General features: G+C 51.8%; 1 protein-coding gene across 4 annotated transcripts in view; it reads right to left on the bottom strand.

Moving 5' to 3' along the window:
• Positions 1 to 23,274, bottom strand: part of SZT2 (SZT2 subunit of KICSTOR complex) — a 50,133-nt gene that overhangs the window by 23,206 nt on the left and 3,653 nt on the right. For 3 of the 4 annotated variants that reach the window (XM_045799770.2, XM_045799771.2, XM_045799772.2), the window contains exons 2-27: positions 16,659 to 16,784; positions 16,180 to 16,353; positions 15,727 to 15,897; positions 12,021 to 12,152; positions 11,141 to 11,282; positions 10,620 to 10,726; positions 7,392 to 7,602; positions 7,011 to 7,181; positions 6,362 to 6,596; positions 6,046 to 6,175; positions 5,175 to 5,317; positions 4,789 to 4,941; positions 4,532 to 4,646; positions 4,099 to 4,316; positions 3,783 to 3,998; positions 3,307 to 3,385; positions 2,982 to 3,076; positions 2,552 to 2,720; positions 2,235 to 2,349; positions 2,008 to 2,121; positions 1,631 to 1,801; positions 1,367 to 1,461; positions 1,001 to 1,124; positions 738 to 902; positions 443 to 647; positions 23 to 138 (exon numbers count right to left, since the gene is read on the bottom strand). In XM_045799770.2, coding sequence (XP_045655726.2) covers positions 23 to 138; positions 443 to 647; positions 738 to 902; positions 1,001 to 1,124; positions 1,367 to 1,461; positions 1,631 to 1,801; positions 2,008 to 2,121; positions 2,235 to 2,349; positions 2,552 to 2,720; positions 2,982 to 3,076; positions 3,307 to 3,385; positions 3,783 to 3,998; positions 4,099 to 4,316; positions 4,532 to 4,646; positions 4,789 to 4,941; positions 5,175 to 5,317; positions 6,046 to 6,175; positions 6,362 to 6,596; positions 7,011 to 7,181; positions 7,392 to 7,602; positions 10,620 to 10,726; positions 11,141 to 11,282; positions 12,021 to 12,152; positions 15,727 to 15,897; positions 16,180 to 16,353; positions 16,659 to 16,784 — 3,892 coding nt within the window. Of the gene's footprint in view, positions 1 to 22; positions 139 to 442; positions 648 to 737; positions 903 to 1,000; positions 1,125 to 1,366; positions 1,462 to 1,630; positions 1,802 to 2,007; positions 2,122 to 2,234; positions 2,350 to 2,551; positions 2,721 to 2,981; positions 3,077 to 3,306; positions 3,386 to 3,782; positions 3,999 to 4,098; positions 4,317 to 4,531; positions 4,647 to 4,788; positions 4,942 to 5,174; positions 5,318 to 6,045; positions 6,176 to 6,361; positions 6,597 to 7,010; positions 7,182 to 7,391; positions 7,603 to 10,619; positions 10,727 to 11,140; positions 11,283 to 12,020; positions 12,153 to 15,726; positions 15,898 to 16,179; positions 16,354 to 16,658; positions 16,785 to 23,274 lie in introns of those variants that run through there. The other variant, XM_045799773.2, reaches the window with a different exon arrangement.

The raw sequence follows: 23,274 nt of genomic DNA, 5'->3' as shown, positions 1-23,274 counted from the left end.
CTCCTCCCTGACGCTCCCTCACCACGGACGTAGCATCGCTGTGCGTGCTCCTGCAGCAAGGCACAATGGTTGGCTGCCTCCTTGAACCTGGGTTCCATCCAGGCTGAGGATGCGGAGGGCTGGTCGAGGAACTGAGTCCTACAAATAGGACGGAGGGGCGAACTTGGCCAACTCTCCTAAGGGATATCTCAGACTCCCTATCTACCCACGCTCCCGTGGACTGTCCATATGTCTCTACCGAATATATTCATGGCCCAGCATGTCCAGCTGATTTGCTGAAGGAAGCTAAGCTAGGCGTCGGCGGGCCATGGACGGAGGTCTGGACACTGATCATCCACCTGTCTGTCCAGACGCCTGGACACCACCCTGAGCGTGGTGGTCACGAGCCCTGGCTGGGGGCCGTGGCTGGGGGAGGACCTAGGTCAACACTGAGGGTATTCACCGGAAGATGAGGTCTCGGGGTGCCTGAGGGGGTTGCAGGCCAACCATTTGCTCCCTCAGCGCTTCCAGGGCACAGCTATAGATGTAAACAGGACATCGGGTCCGGGGACCATCTGCACCCTCTGTCTGTGGAGCCTGACGTCCAGCGTAAGCTTGTAAGTCCCGACGGAAAGGTGGGCTTAGGTCTCCTGGGTTCTGGTCAGTGCCTGTGGGAAGAGGTGTCACATGGTCTCCAAGCCTTCTACTTCTTCCCGTTCCTGCTCCTGCTTAACTGACTTAAGAGTCAGCAACCTTACCGCCGGCTGGGGTGACACTGAGCATGGGGACCTGGGCCTTTGCAGGCCTCACCCCAGGTGCTCCCAGATCTTTCAGGCTGGCTGCCCCACTCCAATCCCCGAACTTAGGCTTGGTCTCCTCTTGAGAGGGTCCCTCCAGGCCATAGGCAGCCAGCTGTTGGACATCTGAAGAGAAAAAAAGAGAAGTCAGAGCTGCCTGCTGGGCTGGTGGGGGAGTCCAGGGCTTGTACCTGGGTCTAGTGACAAAGGTGAGCAGGTGGCACCTGAGAAGGTAGCTGGGAGGAAAGTTAGAAACACATGCTGGGGAGTCACAAGCCTTGCATAGCAGCGCCACTGAGGGGGCTGGGCAGAGAGGAGAGGCTTGAGAGTCTCAGGGAGGCCTCCACCCTGTAAGAAAGAAACAAAATCAGAGCAATCTGCAAGGGACCACCCAACCCCTGCTCCCTTCATCCACCCTGGAGTGCAGCTCGAAGTATAGCTTCTAAGATTCAGGACAAAGGGAGGTGACAGTATCCCGTCTCTGGCAGGAGGCACTTAGCATCCCCGGTGACAGAAAGTCGGGCATGTGTATGTGCTAACGGAAGGAGGTCGGTGGGAAAACGGGCTCAAGGAGACAGAGCAGTGCTGACCAGGGGAGAGAGCGCTGAGTCTCCACTGCCTCGGGTGCTGTCGACTGCTCCATCCTTTAGGGTCCCATGGCCCCCTGCGGGTGGCTCCTCTGGACCTACAATGGGGGCTGAGGTGAGTGGACGAAGGCAGGGCCAGCGGAGATGCAGGGCTATGAGGTGAAGAGATGGGGAGGCCAAAACCCAAAGACAGAACCCCCCCCACCAGGGGTGGGGAAAAGGGGGCTGGGCCAGAGTGTGCCATCTAGGCAAGAGGCGGGAGCGCACCTGGACTGTGGCAGGTCCGTCGCAGCACCTCACTCAAGAAGGTGGCCTGCTCAGCAGCGGTCAGCGGGATCTCCCGGTCACTCAGCTCCTGCCCCAGGCAGCTGTGCAGCAGGCACAGCACCATGTCGTTGGCGGGACAGGGCCCCTCGGCAAGGGGGACGCCCTCTGGCTCTGCCCGACACACACTCCGCTCAGCACCGAGAGCCTGCTGCTGCCCAGCACGCTGGCTCAGCCCTGACCACGGCGGCCCCCATGCAGCCTCCAAGCCTCCTCTGGCCCCAGCACTCATCTGCTCACTGGCAGACTCATCTACTCTCTGTGCCCATCACTCCCACGCCCGCTGGCCCTGTGGGTCAGTAAGTAGGAAGCTCACCCACCTCGGGAAAGCAGAAGGAAGAACATCTGGAGCTGCTGACACTGAGGCAACAGTCCCATTAGGTCAAAATGGAAAGGGATCTCATGGACACAGGTATCTCCTCCCTGGTCCAATCCTAGGAGGGACGGCAGGAAGACGAGACCCACGGTGAGACCCAGATGCCCCAGCTATGGTTGCTCCCCACCCTCCACTCTCCAGCTCCCCCTCAGGGGCCCCTTCCCCACTGACCATCAGAGACCCTTGGCTCGGGGGGCAGGGGGCTCCATTCCTTGCTCTGGCAGAGTTGTATCAGGTATTCGAAGCTCAGCATGGAGCCTATGCAGGCAGCATCCCGAGGGTGGAGCTAGGGCACACACAGCAGAGGTCAGGGGTCAGCCTGCCCGAGGCCAGAGTACTCTGGTGTCCAGCTCTCAAAGAAGCACACACAGTCACAGATGGGCAGAACAGAGAGATTCGGAGGGACCAGGAAGCCCACAGGCTGTGGTCCTCCAGAGGGGACGGCGCCTCACCCGGTAAGGCATGGGGCTCTTTCAGAGGTCACTCACAGCTCGAGGGATCTCAGAGTATGTCAGGTCCTGAAGATGCTTCCAGCTCTCAGGGCCGGGTCCCACCCGCCCATACTGAGGTTCCACCCACACCTCGGTGACCAGGTTGAGCTCTGAGTCTCCTTCCAGGGCCTCAACCTCCACGTCGTTGTCATCATCTGTTGAGAAGCTAAAGGAGGAGGAGCCCTGAGCCTGGCAGAGAGGAGAATTTGATCCACAGCCGAGTGCCAGGGGCTCAGTCCATGGAAGGAACACAGGACGGATGTAACTCCTATGTGGCCTTTCGGGACCAGTGTCTGCCTGATGAAGCATCTGAAAACAGCACCCCCTACCCTGACTCTCTAACAGCCCGTGAGACAGAACTCCAGGGCCAGTAGGGACAAGTGGGAATGTGGAGAGACGCCACTCCCAGAGAGGACATGGGTCTCACCTGTCTTTGGTGGAGGTAGAGTGAGGGGGGAAGAGGATGTACTGGATGACGCAGGTGTGCTTCTCTTCGCCTGCAGCCTGCCCCAGGGGCTCGTTCTGGGGGCCAGAACAGGAGATCCTGGGTAAATCTCGGCCAGGCCAGCTCGGGCCCTCAGACCCCAGCCCCCGCCACACTGTCCTGGGACTGGCCTCAGGTTTTGGGTCCTCTGGTCACAGGGTCCCCATGAGGCCGAGTTTACAGCAGTCCCAACCCAGCTGAGCGGCAAGTGTCCCTGTGCTGACAGCCTCTGGCAGGGAGACGTCATGAGGGATTCCAGTTCACGTACCTGAACCGGAAGCTCCAGCACCATGTTGATGATCCCTTCCCCACTGCAGGCGAAGTGGAAGCCTTCGGAGAGTCGGACTCTGAAGCCCCATGAAGGTGGGGGTGGGGACGGGATGAGAGGGGGAGACACGCTCAGAGTGCATCCCCCTGACCCCCGAGCCACTTACGTGGCCACTTCCAGCAGCCACCAGGCAGACCTGTCTGCTGGCAGTCCTGCTCAGACTACTGGTGCCCCAGGTGCAGCAAGTCCTAGCTGCACAGGCCAAAATAAGTCGACTGGGGTGGGGGGCGGAGGGGAGGCAGGGGAGGGCAGTGGCAGGTGCTGCTCGGAGCTAAATACTGTGCGTAATGGCGGTGGCAGCACAGGGGCTCAGAGAGGGGCAGGGTCTGACCTAGGCTTTCTGCCAGGGCCAAACCCAGAGTCTACACTTGCTCTCTCCCCGCCCTGAGCTGCCTGGCTGGGCCCGGGTAACATACTCAGTAAGGATGGACAGGAGCTGCGCAATGGCGCTGAGCGGCAGTGCGGGGGCCAGGCCTGAGGGGACACTCCAGAGCCAGCGCTGATGGTAGAGGTAGCGGGACAGCGACGCTAGGCTGGAAGAGGCTGAGCGGCCCGACACCAATGGCAGTGGCCCCGGTGGCTCCAGTGTCAGTAAGAAGGGCGCCCGGTAGTCCAGGGGTAGCTTCTCATACCTGGGCAATAGAGGTAACCCTTCGATCTCCACTCAGACCCAGCTGAACCTCAGCTGGGGCTCCCATGTGCCCAGGCCTGGGCTCCAGCCTCTACACCAACCTGATGAGGAGCTTGTCCAGGGGTTTATGCAGGACCACAAGGCAAGGCCGGTCAGAAAGGGCCTGCTGCGGGCCGAGCATCGGGGGGGACTTGGAGGGAGAGCTGCCCCCACCAATGCCCCCCAGCCCTTTCCGTTTGACCTTGGGTGTTGGCTCCTTGCTTTGCACCCGGTGGGGGAAACGCAGCCGCAGGATCTCTTCCTGCAAGCCCGACACAATCTGCGGGAGAAATGTGATCAGATCCTCCTAACCCCGTCCCCTCTAGGTCTGGGAGAAGGGGCCCCCAGACAAGGTGAGACAGCCCTCTACTCCAAGCGTTCCTTGGTCTGGGGGCTCCTGTCTCCATTGGCCCTGGCCCTGTATGGTGTGGGGAGAAAGAGCCAGGCCACCCTCCAGGGCTCCTGCATCTCGGAGTCAGTCAGGGCCCGGCTCACCTTGTGTCGGGCCTGGGCTGGTGTGCCGATGGGAAAACCCAGGCGAAGGACCATGCACGGGGCCTTGGAAATGATGCGGACCATGTAGAAGGAGGAGGGGGGCTGGTCGGGGGCACTAGGGAGAAATGGGGGTCAGTGAGCAGCTCTAGGCCAGGAGTCAGTGGGTGGGAGGAGGAGGAGCGGTGAGGTTTGGGGTTAGAGGAAGAGACATGGGATGCGGTGGAGCGGGAGGCGCGAGGGCCCATCACTTCGTGCACCTGGAGAGCAGCTTCACGTAGGAGTAGCCCTCGACCAGCACAAAGCTACTCCAGTCCCGAAGCAGAGAGGTCAGCGAGGAGTGCGAGATCCTGCACTGCACGGTGCTGTAGCGTCCGTTGCTGCCGGGGGTGTGCAAGTGCTTGGGGATGGGGCTGGAAGAGCGGTGTGGGCCCAGGTCAGACCGGGAAGCCCCAAGCTTGGGGGCAAAGCACAGACCGCTGTCCCTCTCTGCCCAGTCCTATCTGAGGATGTGGGGGTGGGTAACCGGGAAGGCTAGGGAAGGGTCATCAGTTTTCCTTGGCTGAGGTGGATGAGGGCTCCTTGGCCGCCCCCTTCCCCATCGCCCCCCCACCCCGTCCCTTCAGCCCGCAGAGGACACACGCACGTGTCGTGCTCCAGGATGAGCACCAGGCGGTGCATGTGCAGCCAGCGCTGCCAGGAGTTGGCGTCCATGGACAGCACAGGCTTCCAGTAGGCCGCAAACTGGGCGTGCGAGGAGTCGGACCCACTGTGCTGAAGGGAGAGCACCTGGGGACGGCAAGCGCTGCCCTTTAGGAGCATTCGTGGCGAAACACGGCACAAGGGCCAAACGGCCAACAGGACCGTGGGGTCCGGGGGTCAGAGAGGAGCTCAGAGTCCAGCCTAGGACAGGAGCAAAACCCAGAGGCCTCTAGGACGAAAGCCAGATTGGGAGGAGCCCAGAGACAGACTGGGTAGCCCTTTCAGCTAAATTCAGGCAAAGGACAGAGCTTGCCGTGTGTCTATCACTGCCTGAGGAGGACAGCAGCTGAGGGACGGCAGGAGCTCAGGGTGAGGCCACTGCGTGCCAGCATAAGCCACCGCCTGGTGGCATGAGGCTGACGTCCGCGGGCCGAGTGTGAAGTCAGCACAGGACAAAGGAAGCTCTGGTCCTCGGAAGTGCACAGTTCACGGTGGTTGGCACTGGTGGGAAATGGGTGAAGATGCCGGGGGAGGCCAGAATACGCCATGTGGAGGTGGGGTGAAGGGGCTCGTGGGCACCTCCATGTTCTCCAAGCCGCGTGGTCAGCTGAGGACAGCCTCTCTCTACAGACCCTTCTCTGCCAGGAACTTGGAAGGAGGGAGAATTGTTCTCAAGGCTAAAGCTTAGGAATTCTGGTTTACGTGCCTCGGACTTGAGAGGGAAGGAAAAAGAAGGTGGCGCTGGGCTCCAGGAGCTGTGCCAGTCAAGCCTGGGTAGGCGTGGAGCAGGGCTGACGAGCGTCAGAGCCACTCACCGGGGTGGCGGAGCCGGGCGGGATATAGAAGAGCGGCACTCCACTCTTGGTGCTGTCGGGAAGCGTGAAGTGTTCTGGGACTGAAGAGAAGGACTGAAGGTGGGCTAGCATCTGGTCCGTCTGGTTAATGCTGCAGAGCAAGGGCCAACCCTGAGCCACCCCTAACTCTGGAGGGCACAGAGGAAGGGAGCCCCAGGGGGACATGGGACACTGGACACAAGCCCGGGCCTCAGCGGGTCTCTCACTAGCTCCCATTTTCACACCTCTGCCCCCCCCCCAAACGGGACATCACTCACTGAGCGGTGGGTGACCTCACCTCTGTAGCGTGTTCCAGAACCGTCGGATAACATGGGTACGATACAGTGAGCGAATGGGCTGCCTCAGTGCACAGGACACGTCGTGCAGAATGTCATAGCCCCCTTCCATTGTCACTTCCACCCGTGTTCCTCGAGGGCCCTCAGGCTCCAGGGGCCAGGGCGCCACGGCCACGTACTCAATGCGCATGTTGTGTTTCCACAACAGCACGAGCTTCACCTCCAGCTGAGACCCTCCTTCAGGGGAAGCGGGAGGCTAGTCAGGGGAAGAGGGCATAGGACTCCAAGCTGGGACTGAGTTCTTTCCGAAACCCCCACCTACCTCCTGGAACTCTAGCTTGGCTAAAGGTTCCAAGCACGGTTCCAGAGATTTCAGGCCTAGAGCCTGCCAACTGCCACAAACAGAAGTTTGCAGGAGTGATGTGAAAACAGAGCCACGGTCAGGATACCACACCACCCTCTGCTGACCCCCCCTCTGACAAAGGAGATGGAACCGGGAGGCTCAACGCTGAGAGAACGAGGCCCTGAAGGCAGCTCAGAACCCACTGTCTCCAACGACGAGCAGAATTTCACGGGTGATACCTAAGTGCCTTCCGCTTTGTCTGGCAGCTCTGAGACTTGAGCGACGGGGCAGGGCCTAGTGACCCTCACCTTTGGCCAGTGTGACCTCGCGGACACTGTAACCCTCTCGAAGACGTACAGACACAGTGCTGACCAAGTCGGCGGGCACCTCCTTCTCAGTGTGCTTCTTCCGGCGCAGAGCCAAGGCAGGGTTGCTGCTTGCAGAGACCAGGTGCTCATTAAACAGGCGGTGCTGAGAGCCTAGAAGACCAGCAAGTGGGGGAGAGGCAGGTGGCTATCTGTGAGCTGACAGAGAGCTGGGGGCGGGGGGGAGGCCATGCTGCCATCCCAGGGGAGAGAACCATGCCAGAACAGTCAGCCCCACTCCCCCCAGGGACCCATTCCTGCATCACCTCCAGGTCTGTGGTACACTCCCTGGCCCCCCACCCCTGGCCCCAGTCTGCCCCTCACCGCAGTAATACTCGGGGTTCAGGGCTTCCCCACTGCGCAAGAAGGAGTAGAGGAGAAATGCCCGGTGGTAGACAGTCAGACCCGGGCTGCCTGGCTCCGGCTCAGGACAAGTGGACAGGTAAGAACCAAATGTGGCCATTGCGATAAACTTCATCAATTCCACGTTGGGCACATGGCCAAAACTGCAGTCATAAGAGTAAACTCCTCCCACCTAGAGAAAATGAGCAATTAGAGGCCTAGCACCAAAGCAGGCACTCGAGAAGGAAGTACAAAGAGTGGAAGAGACTGGGCTGGTGGCTGTTCCCAGCCCTGGGCACCACAGAGCGGGAAGTGGGTCAGTGTTCTGCAGCCTTCCTTCCCTTGGGCCCTGGCTGAAGCCCCGCCATCTGGCCACACCCCTCTGCAGAACATCAAACGCCAGACTACATCACTCACTAAACATTTTGAGAAGTGGTTCACTGATTTCCTGTTACCATTGGAGAGACTTCAGTGTCTCTAACAAAGTGCTTCTCAAACCTTAGGGTATATACAAAATGCCTGGGGATTTCTTCTTAAAATGCAGTAAGTCTGGGATGGGCCTAAGATTTCCCATTTCTAACAAGCTCCCGGGTGATGCCAATGCTGCCGGTCCGTGGACCGTATCGTGAATACTAAATCCACAGATCAGAGACCGGCCAACTACATACAACCTGCGGGTCTAATCGAGCGCAGCACCTGGTTTCGTAAATGAAGTTTTATTCGAACACAGCCGTGCCCATTCATCTGACCTACGACTGCTCCGACACTACAAAGGCAGAGCTGAGTAGTTGTGACAACCGTATGGCCAGCAAAGCTTAAAATATTTACTAGCTGGCCCTTGACGGAAAATGGTGACAGACCAACTTGAGCTGTTTCATTCAATTCCTTGACCTTTCATCTCCAGGAATCCTCTCTATTCCACTCGCCGGCCCGCTGCCTACACCCTGGCCCCTGGCTTCTCTTGGAACCACTTCACTTGCGCAATTTCAATTGCCACATTCTACTGATTACACACAACTGTACCCGTCGGGGCTCCTTCCGTCCTCCCACTCCTGCTGCTCTTTGACCTCATTAAGACTGCCAGCCCTTGAGCCTCCGCTCTCCAAGCTATCCCTGCCCTCTTGACTGGACTCTGCTTCAACCTCCAAACTCCAAAGAGGATCACCACCTCGCCAGGGGATCTCAAATGGAGAAAGGTGCACCGTTGTCTAGGCTGGCACCACCTGGGAACACACGACACCCAGCCCAGCAGGTCCTTCAGGGCTGTCCTCAACACTGTTCTCCCCAGTGCTGGCCGCCCCTCCTCACAGTACTCACCCTCACCTTTTCCTTCAGAGAGGGACCAGAAACCCTTGGCTGAATTTATCCCCATCGTCACTTCTATCCTTCTAGTTTCAAAGGAAGAAATGACTCCTTTCCACTCCCAAAGAGACCCTTATCTACTTCTTTGAGCCAGTGCCCTCTTGTCAACAGAGAGACTTTACTCCATCAGGCTTCCTTTTCTTTCCCTTATTTTCAAACTCTGCTTCCTCACAGGTCCTCAGAAACGAGCTGAAGTCTCTAGCATAGAAAACAAACTGACAGAACAAAGTACCTGCCTCTTCTGCCCTGCACTCCCCTCCAGCTTCCATTTTCTCCTGCCCCCGCTTGATCGGAACAGCCGTAGTCCTCATGTCTGCTTGTCTCTGCTTCCTTCTCTCCCATACGCTCTTCCAACCACTGTAATCACTTCCCTTGCCACCTCTTCACCAAAATGGCCTGGATAAGATCCTGGTGACCTCTTCATCACCAAATCAAGAGGGTGCTTCTTATTCCTCATTTTACCTGACCTGTCCGCTGCATCTCACACTGTTAACTGCTCCTTTCTTCCCCAAACGCAGACTTCTCTGACATGAGAATCTCCTGGTTCTTGTCTGATTCTTTCCCTTCATTCTTTGGTGGGCCCCCTTCTTATGAAAGACCTCTCAACACTGGTGTTCCCTAAGGTTCTTCAGGGGCCCTCTTCTCTGCTCAATTACCATCTGCAGGCTGACAAACCCTAACTCTCCTGAGGAGCGCTGTCTCCTGAGTACCAGATCTGCATACCCAACTGCTACCTGCTATGAACAGCAGCCGTCTATGACGTAATTATGCACTCTGCTGAGCACTTTCAATGCATCGTCTCGCCCAACGAGGGAGGCACTGTTATCATCTCCACTCGCAAATGAATCCGACCAAGAATCAAGTGATGTGCCCAATGTCACACAGCTAGCAAGTGGAGCCAGCATTCAGGCCAAGCATGTCTAACTCCAAAGATGATGCCTTCAGCTGCTATTCTGTTGACCCACAGGTGCCTCAAACGCAACATGCACAAACCTGGTTTCATCATCTTGTTCTCAGTCGACCCCAACTGCTTCTCTTCCCGTTTGCTCCGCCAGCTACCCAGTCACCATTGACTTCACAAACTTGGAGACATCCTTGACCCCTTTCTTGCTCACTCCTCACACCTTGCTAACTGTAAGTCATGCTGACTACCTCTTCATTTTCTCAATTCTATCCCCTTGTCTCTTACCTTTTATTCCCCTCATTTAAGCCCTGTTCCTCTCTCACCTTGAGCACTGCAAATAATAACCGCCCCGCCTCCACTTCTGCCTTCACGCAGCACCAAGAGTGACCTTTATAAAACATAAACCCAACTGGTGACTTTCCTTGTGCTTACCTGCGTCACCCAAAGAATTATCCTGAAGAGCCTCAATATAGCACAACCAGCTTTTCACGTTCTGGCCAATGCCTACCCTGCGGCCTGTCTCCCACAGCGCTTTGCTTCCCCCCTACGGCCTGTCAATCCAAATTGCCTGTGGCTTGCTGAATATTCCTATTCCTTCCTTTGCTCAAGCAACTTTGAGTTGGGTTCTCTGATCCTTGCAATCAAAACAGTGATAAGTAATCTAACGGGAGAGATGAGGCTGGACAGAAGCGTCAGACTTCAAATTCAGCACTCTTTTTCCTAGAACATGACGTCTCCCCACATCCTAAGGACGAAGATGAGAGTCTTCTCCCACCACCGCCACCTACCCTGTTCTAGACACGACACCTATTCCCCCCACTAACACACAGGCAACTATGTTATTGGCTTTACGTGGGAAATCGTCACCTGTAGGAAAGTAACCAGCCATGTCCAACTTTGTGACGTACCACACTTCCCTCTCCTCCTTCCTAGAAAGCCCTCACCTGCACAAAGGAGCAAGCCACGGTGCCACTGCGAAGCTGGTTCAGCAACGTCTCACAGACGGCAACATCAGGGACACTGGTCACGCCATCTGTGATCACGATGATACCTGGCACAGGAAACAGCGGACAGGCCTGGGGACGCTGACCAGATCAAAGTCACAGGGGGGCATCCAACTGATGGGGCCCTGAGGACCTCGGTGCCACCACCTGATGCGTTTTATGATCCACAGACACCCTTCCTTCTTCCCTTCCGTCCTGCTGCTCCCTCCTGAGTGCTGGGTCCCAGTGTCCTAAGTGATGTGGGGCTCTGCTTGGAGCACCACTCCTTCCCACTAGGGTCCCCGATGGTTGTCAGAGCTGAGAGTACTTGAGAGACACACTCATTCACATTCACCTCAAACGAGGAGATAGATATTCTTCCCGGGGACCCACTGGTGCCCTGGAACTTCAATCAATACTGATAACGTCCCCTTCTTATACCCTCCTATTTCCCCAACCCCAGGAACATTCCTTCTACTGACCTGCACTAGAGTTTGAGGGGAGCAACTGCAGTGCCAAGATGCCCTGACGAATCATACTGACGAGCCCGAGGTCAGCTGTCACCATGGAGACTCCCACCTTCCGGCCCGGAGGCTCCCCTGAGTCCGGGGACTGGTCCCCCGCCTGGCCCAAATTACAGAGGAGACAGAATTGGACAGATGGCACCCACAGCCAAGCCAGAATTTATAGCTTAGCACTGGCCAGGCCAGGCAGGCCTAATCCTAACCCCAATCCCCCGCTATGTAGCCAAGTCCTGACTGTGCTTGCTCTCCCAGGGTGTGCTTAGATGCTGACCTGCAGATGGACAGGGAGTCCGGCCCCAGATGGAGCACCAGATTATACTGGAGCAGGGTTCCCCACCTTTTGTCGACGAGGCCCCTTACCCAGAGTTTCCCATCACTATGAAGAAATATTCTCTACGTCAATCATATTAAGTCTTCACACAGATATGACTTAATTTCCTTGGCTACTTCTAGGATACCCAAAGGAATGAGCAGTGCATTTGAATGAGTCCAAGCAGCTTTATCCCTGACTGTACAAAGTCCTAGAGAACAAAGCCCCCCATAATCACCTTCTCGGATCCAGTGGGGGAGGAGTTCTAGGACTGAAAACACACAGGCAAATGGCTTTCACGTTTTCTCCCAGCAAGAGTGTGTGCCTTGGGGCACAGATTTGAGCCCTCCTCCGGCAGGGAACCTGTCCTGTGCACTCACCAGCAATTCTATCCTTGGCTCCCTCCGTCTACTCGCCCCTTTTGTTGCCCTCTTCGCTCCATGTTGGGGCTTGTCCCTCCTCTCTCCCTTCTGTCCCTTAATAGCTCCTCTTTCTAAGTGGCCTCCACCTCCTTTCTCTCGCACATACCTGACTCTGGCGGTCGTACTGCTGCTGCAGCATGGTGGCCACTTTATCCTCAAAGAGACAGAGTTGCTCATATACCTGCTGCAGGAACGCCTCCCGCTGGGAAGGGTCCAAAAGGCAGCCCTGCACCAGCACCTGAGAAGCACAAGGAAAAGACCAGATATGAGCATCAGGGGGACACTGGAAAGTCCCCCTCTGGTCTCCCTATTTATTCTCCTCAGCTCCCTCTAGGCAATCCTGACTTTTCGCCCAGAATCTCAAGTCAGCTAAATCCACAGCCAGTTCCTCTCTTATCAGATCATCTACTCCATCAGGGATACCGGGCCATTCGTGACCTTAATCTGGGTTCACAATCTTCCTCTGCTTTCGGTCCTGCACACTGGGTTTCCCCAAACTCCCGCATGGGGGTGCCCTAAGATTTTCCATCTCAGGTCACCAGACTGCCCCACCTCAGCCTGGCCAAGCTTTTCTCGTTCTGACTCATACTTTTTTATTCTTGTTGATTTCTAAGCACGGCACACAGAGGCAGCTCTGGACCTTTTCCCTTTCAGGTTCAAAATCATCTTCCCAGTGAGTGTTCCTTCCTTCTCCTTCCCCTCAGCAGGTAACGCCCACCCACCTCTTCACAGAGAAAGGAAACCAGCCAATGGGAACCGCCTGCTCACTTTAACCCCAGGGGTGTACTACTCTCTAATCCACTGAAAATACCCACAAAGTCTGCCCCACGTTTACATCTATGTTTTTGTTGTTCTTTTGAGGGAAAAAAAGACTCCTCCTCCGCTTTTTTCCCCAAAGCTATCTCCAACCAATCTTGGGCCTTTTGTCTAATATCTAATACCTTCATTCTTTCTCCATGGGGTTCCTTTCCTTCTTTCAACATAAAAAAGTGCCCTCATCCTAGAAATTTCACACAGGCCTGGAAGCCCCTGTGATCTCTCCTCTCTGCCAGGCTCCCACCACGTTCTCACATGCACACTACCCCCTGCCCTGCCCTCCTGGGCAACAACTACCCCTTCACTCCCTACTCGGGGCTGGGGAAATGGGTGGTCACAGGCAGAAGAGGGGAGAGGGGGCCTCCGTACGTTCACAGGCCTGACTATGAGAAGAAAAACAGAATCAGAGGAATAGTAGGAACTGGGGTCTAAGGTGGGAAAGATGTTCACATCTGTTTGTTTATAGGATTGGAATGTACTGTTTATAGGAATGAAAAGTGGGTCAACCCAAGAGTCCAACAGTAGGGTTTGGCCAAATACAGAATGATAAATGTGATAAAATATTAAGCTCGGCAGCAATTAAAAATCATATTTTCAAAGAATACTTACTGACAAGGAAAAATGCCCAGATTATACATTAAAAAAGCAGGATGTCAAACCATGCAAATGGCCTGATGTTTCTCCTCTCTTTGGAGGGAGGGGTGGTAGTGAGGGAGGATAAACAAGTACTCAAAGACAAGAAGAACATCCCATCAAACGTTCATAGTACTTATTTCTGGGTGGTGTATTATGGGTGAGTTTTGTTTTTCTTTATATTTTATGTATTTTTCAAATTTCCTTCAATGGACATACCTTATTCTTATGATCTTTTGTTTTGTTTTGTTTTGTTTTAAGGAACAGCACGATATATCTTGGGGAGCTTTAGAGACGGGGTGGGGGCTGACCCTGGGCCGGGGGGGTAACCTGAGTAAGCCTCCTCCTTCCCCACAGCTGCTGCCCTGGTTCAGGGCCTGCCTCTTCTCCAGGGCTGCGCTCACCCTCTGCCCGCCCTCTCAGCACAGAAGCTGTCTCCTCCAATCCATCTTCCCAATGTACAAATCTGATCACGTTACTGGCCATTTAAAAACCTTCCGTTTTTAATAGTTTTAATAACAGTGAACAGTTTTAATAGCTAACATTTTTGCGTGTTTTCTATGTGGCAGGCACTGTTCTCAGTGCTTGATACACATGAACTCAGTCACCATATGATATTGGTCCTGTTAATATCCCTATTTTGGAGAAAAGACACAGATGTGCAGAAAGGTGAAGTCACTTGCGTAAGGGCCCACAACCAGCAAGCAAATACACGGGTATGTGAATCCAATTCAGTGCTGGTCATCACCATGATAAACTCTTCTATAGAACAAAGGACAAGTTCTTAGCCATGACATTCAAAGCCTCTCGTAATTCTGCCTCCACTTAGCTCTCTCTCTCTTTTTAAAAGATATTATTTTTAAATAATCTCTACACCCAACGTGGAGCTCGAGCTCACAACCCTGAGATCAAGAGTTGCACACTCCACCGACTGAGCCAGCCAGGTGTCTCTCCACTTATCTCTCTCGTCTCCTCTTTACTACAACTCCCCGCCCCCACATCCAATGTTACTGTGTCAAAGAGAATTACAAAATTACTGTGTCAAAGGGCACCTGTGATTGGGAGCGCTGTCTCATAGCTCTGTGGCTTTGCTTTTGGGCCCCCCTGTCTCGAAAGCCCATTTCCCCTTCTTTGAAGAGTTAACCTCAATCCTTCCTTCAAGACTCAGTTCAAATGCCTCTTTGTGCAAAAGTCTTTCCTGTCACAGCCCCAGGCTTGGCTGGGTGCTCCTTCTTGGTGCTCCTGCTCCCACCGCACCTAAGTCATTACTTATCAGTGTCCTTATCACATTCAACTGAAATTACCTCCTTCAATATCTGTCTCCCCCTCCCCCCCACTAAACTCTCAACTCCTCCCATCAGGAAAGGGACAGTGTCTGATTCATCTGCGACTCCAGGACGTAGCCCAGGCCTTGCACAGATCGGGCTTCCGTAAGCATCTTCCAAGATGAACTGAGCGTTGAGTGATTACCTAACACCTGTGCCATCCCTGTCTTGGCTACTGGGGCCTGCGAAGCCCAGCCTCTACCTGGGGATGCTGCCTACAACCAACAGTCCTACCAGCTGTGCTAGGACATCACTTGAACCACAGCACAGGGCTGGGGCCCAGACAAGCACCAAACGCCCTGCAGATTTCAGACCCTCAAGTGCCGTTCCTTGCATCCCTGTCTCAAAGCCAGTTTGACAGGTAAGGTGACAACATGGCCATCAGGGATAGTTTCAGGGTAAGCCCCTACCAGTGAGTTGAGGGTGGTTAAAAGCAGATGAGGGGAAATTGGGCCACTGCTTATCTAAGCCCCAGATATTGCATTAGCAGACTTGGCTATCGTCCAAAAGGAGTGTCTTGTGCTGGCCTGCTTGGTGGTGGATAAGTCTTGTCATTATCCGTACGGTCAGCGTAACACCTAGCAGTTCACAGGGCCCTCGAAGAAAATGACCCTCTCTGTCCTTGGGAGAAATTATGTTTCTGGGTATTTGTTATATTTCAAAATCATAAAATTATTCTAAAAGATCATCTCCCAGGGATAGTGCCAGGAGTCAGGATACAAGCCAATCTTCTAATCAAATTAGGAGGCTGGGGGTGGTAGAGTCATAAAACAGACATCCAAGGGCTAGAACCACAGACTTACAGAAGGAGAGGGAGAGAGGCATTTGTCCAATCAAGCTCATGAGAAGGCTCTTGAAGAGCAGAGGAACAGATACTTCTCTAGAGGAGAGAGACTCAGAGATGACTAGTAAAGAGGTTCAAGAAGCTGGCGGAGCCGGGGACTCTGGGCACAGACCGCAGCGACAGGACAAGGACTTGGTCAGCAGACTATCAGAAATGAGGTCTGAGCATACAGACTTGGGGAAAGGATGTACTACCTGGTGGGCCTGCAGGCCAATGATTGAGGAGTAGGCCTGGATGGTTATGTAGATCTCAGGCTGGAAGTCGATGCAAGATCCGGGCACACGGAAGGGTCGAAGCAGCCCGCCTAGGCAGCGGGAGAGGGCATGGAAAACTTCATCAAACAAGATCTCTCCTGTGGAATCATCCTGAGGGCAATGCAGAGAAAGATCTCTCAAGTGTGACCACAAGGAGCCCTGAGCAGAGGGCAGAAACGAGCAGCTTCCATGGGAATTCTTTTCTGAAGGTTGATCACACCCCCAAATATGGTGCCACGGATGGAGGGGATCTTTCAACACTCACCATTTAAAGGCCTGTTTCCTTCCTCCAATGGTAGGCTGGGATCCCTTTCCACTTCTCTCAGGCCTCTCCCTCTCTCCCTCACCCCCTACTCCCTCCTTTCCTCCCACTGTCTCCCCCCAACCCCTTACCACAATGCCAGTAGACGGGCTAAGGTCGAGCTCAATGACAAATCGATACTGCCAAGCCAGGAAGGTGACCCGGGTGGAAGGTACAAGGAGGAATGGCCTTGGGACCACTGGTTCATCTGGCTGCCACCCAGGGGGCAGGACACTGAGGACTTCCAACTCCTGCTCGGACTGGAGCTGACAATTAGAACAGAGAGAAAAGGAAAGGGTCTGGGAAGAGTCACCCTTGTATTTCCAGGACCTGAACTGCTATATCCAAAATGGCAAACCATTGGCTCCACCTCCCGCAACCCAACCATATATTCTTCCTGTCTGGAAAATTAAACAACATTTCCCCTGTGGAATCATCTTGTGGGCAAAGTCACTTGCCCATCCTAGAATCGGACCCCTCAGAGTTAGTCTCCCCTCCCGTTTCCAGGACCCTCTTAAAAAAGCAGATTCTTTTGAGCCGGCCTCTCACATCCTGTGCTTCTGGGCCTCACCAGCATCTCCTGGGGTGTGGCCTGCACAGTTTGATGCAGGTGATTGAGGAACCAGGCCAGGCGGACATTTCGGGAGATTCGATAATCCTTTTTCATCAACAGGAACACCTGCCCAGCTTCTTCTACCTGCAGACAAAGAGACATTTAAAAATCTCTAACAATTCACTGAGTTCCTAGTATCCGCAGATCACCGCGCAAGGAACTTGCCCAAGGAGTTCACAATACATAAGTGAGAGGCAAGGCGGCAGAGGTGAAAAGTTAACTCCCGCCTCAGTGCAAGGGGTTCCCAAGGACTCGCTTCTCCGCTCCCACTCCCCCACGTGGGCTTCAGTGCTGATCAAGTGACCCTTTCACATTATCGAACGTCAAGGTGTTTCTCCTATAAGCTACGAGCTCGTTGAGGGCAGGGACTGTGTCTTGTTCTATTTTTTGTGTCGCTATGTGTAGTAAATTGTTTGTAACAGAGCAGATACTCGATAATGCCGGACACTTCCTCCTAAGAAGCCTTGACCACAGAGGCCACTAAAGGACTCTTCACTGGATGACTAGTAAGCCTGCTGAATGCCTCAAAATTCAACTTCTTTGGGTCATAACCTACACTTTTCCCAGCCTCCACACTTCTTAGTGGTCGGCAGTCTAGACCTTTCCCACTACTGCCTCACAGGCTGTCAACTCAACAGTGTCCTGCCCAGCATAAGCTCCCTTATCCGAGTCCTTGTCCTTCCACTCACAAGCCCCGACAAATCTTGACTCAGGATGGATTCGACATTCTCTTATCTGCACATATATCACGCCAGCTGCACTTTGACACAAAGAAACTCGTCACCTTGCCGTGCCACCTTGGACAGGCCTTTACCCATCCTTTACTTCTCCCTGGTGAGCAACCTCTCCTGTTCCCCCTTGAATGTTTCCCGATCTCTTAACCCCTGGGGTCCCAGCAGATAAACTCGCCTACTGTCTCACGCAGAAAACAAGGGTCTACTGGTCTGAACTCCCCCAAGGTTTCCTCCTGATCAAGGTTTATCTGAAATTCCTTTATTCTCTTACTCTCACCTCCGATGAAACGATTACTGTCCTCCTGGTTTAGACAAATTGGTCCCTGACAGGTCAGGGGGAGATGCCAGGCTGCAAGCACTGATGAGAGTGGCAGAAGACAAATGAACAGAGGCCAGGGACTGCCTGTTACGAAATGTGGTATGGAAAGGAAGGGAAGGGTTTTTCCCCCTAAATGGGGAAATGGGAAGAAGAAATAGAAAAAACCCTAGAAAAATACTAAGGAAGGGTGCCTGGAGGGAAGAGAAGAGAGTGGAGAACAGAGATGCCACGACTAAAGATGAAAAAAGCCTTTCTTCTCCAGGACAGTAGACACACAGCAAAAGACACAGAAACAGCCCCTGGGACGTGGCATGGGTGAGAGCAGAAGGCAAGAGGAAAGGCATTCCTATTCCTTGAGCACCTATACTATACCTAGCAGATCCTGGAGAAGCTAAGTGCAAGAACTTCGGACTCAGACAATCTGGCATGAATCCCGATTCGGCCTCTTAGTAGCCTGTGAGGTCGGGGAAAGGGTACTTAACCTCCCCAAGCCTCAGTGCCCTCATCTGTAAAATGATCTAATCCCAATACCGATCTAGTGTTGTTAAGGAAATCAGGTACGTGAGGAGAGCAGCACTGGGCCTGGCACTTACAAAGAATCTGATAAAAGTTAACTATTACAGGTTATTACCAGGCACAATACAAGGCTCTTCACACAAGCTCATTCAGTCTGCACATAAAACGTTTAACAGAAAAAAACTTGAGGCCCAAAAGAGTGAAATGGTTTAACACAATCAGTGGGTAGAGGATCAGAGGTCACACTCAGGCCTCATGAGCCACACCATCCAACGACTGAGAGTGACAAATGGATAAAACTGGGGAAAGAGGGGCGCCTGGGTGGCACAGCGGTTAAAGCGTCTGCCTTCGGCTCAGGGCGTGATCCCGGCGTTCCGGGTTCGAGCCCCACGTCAGGCTCCTCCTCTATGAGCCTGCTTCTTCCTCTCCCACTCCCCCTGCTTGTGTTCCCTCTCTCACTGGCTGTCTCTATCTCTGTCAAATAAATAAATAAATAAATCTTTAAAAAAAAAAAAAAAAAACTGGGGAAAGAGCAGAAAAGATTCGGGGCGCCTGGGTGGCTAGGTCGGTTGAGTGTCTGCCTTAGGCTCAGGTCATGGTCTTGGGGTCCTGGGATCAAGCCCCACATATCGGGCTCCCTGCTCAGGGGAGAGTCTGCTTCTTCCTCTCTCTCTCTGCCCCTCCCCCCCATTCTCTTTCTTACTCTTGTCTTTTTTTTTTTAATTTATTTAAAAGAGAGCGACACAGAGAGAGAGGGAACTCAAGCAGGGGGAGAGGGAGAAGCAGGCTCCCCATTGAGCAAGGTGCCCAATGTGGGACTCGATCCCAGGACCCTGGGATCATGACCTGAACCGAAGGCAGATGCTTAACTGACTGAGCCACCTAGGTAGGTGTCCCTAAAATCTTCAAAAAAAAAAAAAAAAAAAAAAAAAAGAAGGAACGTGATGGGTCTCTACAGGCAGAAAGGATGCTCTGGCATGATTAGAAAGAAAAACAATTTAAACATGTGATTCAGTATTATTTTGTTAGGTCTCCATACTAACCTAAAATCACATAACTCTCTATTATACTGTTTCCCTACACTGGGCTCAGGTAGGTGCTGGCCAGGATTTTGGATTTTATCACCAGAGTTAGGGCAAGCTACTGAACTTTTTTTCAGCAAAGCAGTTGAACATTTTATCTGCATTTAAAAAAATCCCTTCTGGAGATGCCCTAGAAAGATCCCCTAAGGACCAGGCGAGATGACAGTGGCCTAGACCAGAGCTACTCAAAGCAGCCATTCTGTGAACTGTTTGAGACTGGTCCCCCCATGAGACAGCAGTTGTGCCAGAATGTAAAGCCAGCACTGCCTTTCATTGAGAAAGCCTGGTTTTACACACACACATACACACATCAGCTGAACTAAACTTTCAAGACAAGTGAGCTTAGCTGCCATTTTAAGGAATCTTTGGAATAAGACAAAAATTGGTGATTAATTGGAAAGTAGCAAAATGGTGTCAAGATGGCTAAGATAGCACTGGAAACCAGTAAGCTGCAGAATGATTTCCCAGTTAACTGGAAAAATCAGATATAGGTATTTACCATCACTTCTAATCACCGTTCCCCCAAAAGGTCCCATCAGATTGTACACCCTTATTGCCAAGATGCTAGAAACAGAAAAGGGATCTACTGGCAAAGAAGGACACTGCAGCTGTTACTTGCCCTCTGCCTGGCCCTTAGGTCTCAAGGTGGGATGCTCTCATAAACCAGTCAAGCTCTCTCTCAGAACCGACTGAGCTGGTGTGGGTGTAAGATGGTTGCCCACTCTTGTCTAACTGCTGATGCCGGATCCCTGCCAAGGTTCTTATCTAGAAAAGGATGGGCTGGGGCTTGGAGTGTTATCAGAATAGGAAGGATACCCGAATTCAGCAGTCTTGTTTTATCACTCTATCTTCAGAGCCTATAGCGGTGCTGGGCACATTAGATGCTCCATATGGTTTTGCTGAATAAGGGAATTCACCATATGTTCTAAGCAAAGCAAAGCTGATGTTTAAAACTAATAATCAGGGGGTGCCTGGGTGGCTCAGTTGGTTAAGTGTCCAACTCTTGATCTCAACTCATGTCTTGATCCCACGGTTGTGAGTTCAAGCCCCATGTTGGGCTCCACGCTGGGCATGGAGCCTACTTAAAAAAAAAAAAAATTAAAACTAATCATCAGTACTACTCTTCTCAAGGTGAGATAATCTTAATACTAATCTCGGTACTATTTTCCTCTTGTTCTTCTTTGGTAGTTAGTGAAGACTTTTTTCCAAACACCAGCCTGTTTCAGCTACACAGGAAACACCAAAGGGAGTCTGGGGCCCAACTGAGCTGGGTTACACATGGGAGAACGCGTGCCCATGGGTCAGCACCATAAGAACAACTGGGAACGCTTGCTCAGTCCATCTTCTAGGACTAAAATTTTGGCGATTCTGGGTTTAATGGATGAATCTTTCTATGGTTCCCTACACTAAGTTAGGTACCTCTGTCAGGCACTCACGAAGCAGTCTGTAGTTCTTCTTCATAGCACCAGTTTATAATGAAGAATTTGTGGATTTTGTAATGTCTGTTTCCCTTACAGGTCTGGAAGTTCCAGGGGGGTAGAAACTGTGTCTATATATTGTTCTTTGCTGTATCCCTAAGCAACTAGCACAATGCCAAGACACACTAGGTGTTCAAATATTTGTTGAATGAATGTATAAAAGAGGGAAATTGCCCTCACAAGCTTTATTTATTCTCTTCTCTGTTTCAAGCTATGTTCTGAATTTCTTACCAGTGATTCCTAATTTTTCACTGTTATGAACATCTCTGCTCTTTGTTGTCCAACAGTTCTTGTCCTTCCTCATCTACTTTATGGAAAAACTAGCCTATTTTATTGTTTGGATTTTTCATGCTTCCACGAAAGTTGTTTTTTACCAGGTTTTCACTAACATGTGCTTTTCTAATATATATATATATATATATATATATATATATATATATATATATATATAAAATATATATATATATTTTTTTAACTGTTCTTGGAATCTGGGGATAGGGTGCTGGTGTGGGTTCTAATAGATTTGTTTTGAAAGCAAGTGTACTTTGATAGCTGAGCCTTTCAGCTTGAGCTTTAGTTTCCTCTCTATAAATATGATCACCTACCCCAACGGCATGTAAAAGGATAAATGCACGTATTAGTGTAACAAGTAATAACAAGTCATTCATCGATCAGATGCTTCTTTAAGTCTGGAAGGAGTCCTGCACAGCCATTCACCACCTTTTTCGCTCTTCTCCAGTTACCTGGCATAGTTGGGCATTTCCTTACACTGAGCCAAAATGTCTTCTTGATATAATCTTGACCCATCCTTTTGGTTTACTTCCTAAGGTCCCACAGGGAAGTCTGATCCTCTGCCAAAGGAGAAGCTACCAAGCATTGAGGGCAGTCCTGAGTCTCTGCTTCTCCAGAGTAAACTTCTCCCAAGTTCTTTAGGTGTATCTCAAACGGCATGGTTTCCAGTTTCCTCACTATTTTATATCTTGGATCATATGCCTATGAACTCTGGCTGGTCTTTTTCAACTTAAAATGTGGGTGCCAGATGGAACACAAGACCCACGTGCGATCATAGATTCAGAGTCTCCTAAGTTCTATCTGGAAGCTTTACCATACCATTGGCGCAGGGAACTTTCATGACATTCTCACTTGTGTTGCTGTTAAGACACATCCTCCATTCCGTCCTCATGCAGCTCGCTTTTTCGGACACATACAATTATTCAATTAGTCCTGTTAAATTGGATAGACTCAGTCTATTATTCTAATGTGAGGCTCAGAGTGCTCTTTTGCCTTCTAGCAAATCTCTTTTCAGCTTAATTTCCTGCTAATTTGATCATGACGCCAGTAAGTCCTCATCCTGGTCTGGACAAAGACAAGGAGAGTGTGCAGTGTGCATTCATTCATTGGTCAACAAATTTATGGAGAGCCAACTACATGCTAGCACCGGGCTAGGTCCTAAGGATACCATGGAAACAAAAAACTGGCATTCTCTGCTCTCACAAAGTTTACCCTATAATGGAGAAAAAAATTAATCAAATAACCATTCTTAATTACTGTATTATTACAAACTGAGTTAAGTGCACCGAAGAAGAATGTGGTTCCATGGCAGCATACAACAGAGTAACCTGACCCAGGCTAGATTTTAGGAAAAAGTGACACTGAAGGTCAAGCAGGGTTTGCTACGTGAAGAGGGAAGGGGAGGACAAACTAGATGGAGGACACATTCAGGGGCTGTGGTATTAGAAACGTTCTTTAGATTAGTAGTAATTAGTAGGCTGCTTAATTCCACTACTGTTTCACTTCCATTTCTCCACCTTGTCTTGATTTGAATGATAGACTGACTGCCCAAGGCCAAGCTGCAGCCCACCTAGTTCATCAACCAGTTCTTACAGAATCTACCTCTTGAAACCAGGGATGTTTGTTCAACGTGAGCTTTCACACAACATTCTCCTTCATCCACGATCCTTCAGAGTCAACAGGTATGTGTTCAAACCATCATATCAAAGAGTTCCTCACATTCAAAATGTAAATGATCAGAACCAGAAAACCTAAGAATTAATTTAAGCAGCTAGAACAGTAGTTTTCGAAGTGTGATCCGAGGACCAGGTACATCAGAATGGCCTGAGGTGCTTATTAAAACGCAGGTTCCTGGGCAACACCCAGACCAACTGAATTTGAGTTGATAGGACTTGGGAACCTAAATTAACAGGCTCCCCAAGGGATTCTTCCATTTTAATGTCTGACAATCTCTGAAATAGTTGTGTTCTCCCAGCATCCACACTCACATGGAACTTCCGTTCCCTGATATTTAATCCCCCTGACTCTGAAGTGCATTACTCTTGGAGTAGTCTGGCAAAGAGAAAGCAGGGTTCTGGAGTCAGAGACCTGGATTCAAATCTGGTTCTACTACTTGCTATCTATGTGAGCTTGGACAAGTTACTTAATTTTTCC

The sequence above is a fragment of the Ursus americanus genome, chromosome 12, assembly GCF_024610735.1.
Source record: "Ursus americanus isolate L20-20 chromosome 12, mUrsAme1.1.p, whole genome shotgun sequence".
Classification (NCBI taxonomy): domain Eukaryota; kingdom Metazoa; phylum Chordata; class Mammalia; order Carnivora; family Ursidae; genus Ursus; species Ursus americanus.
This window is presented reverse-complemented; position numbering and strand designations above follow the sequence as displayed.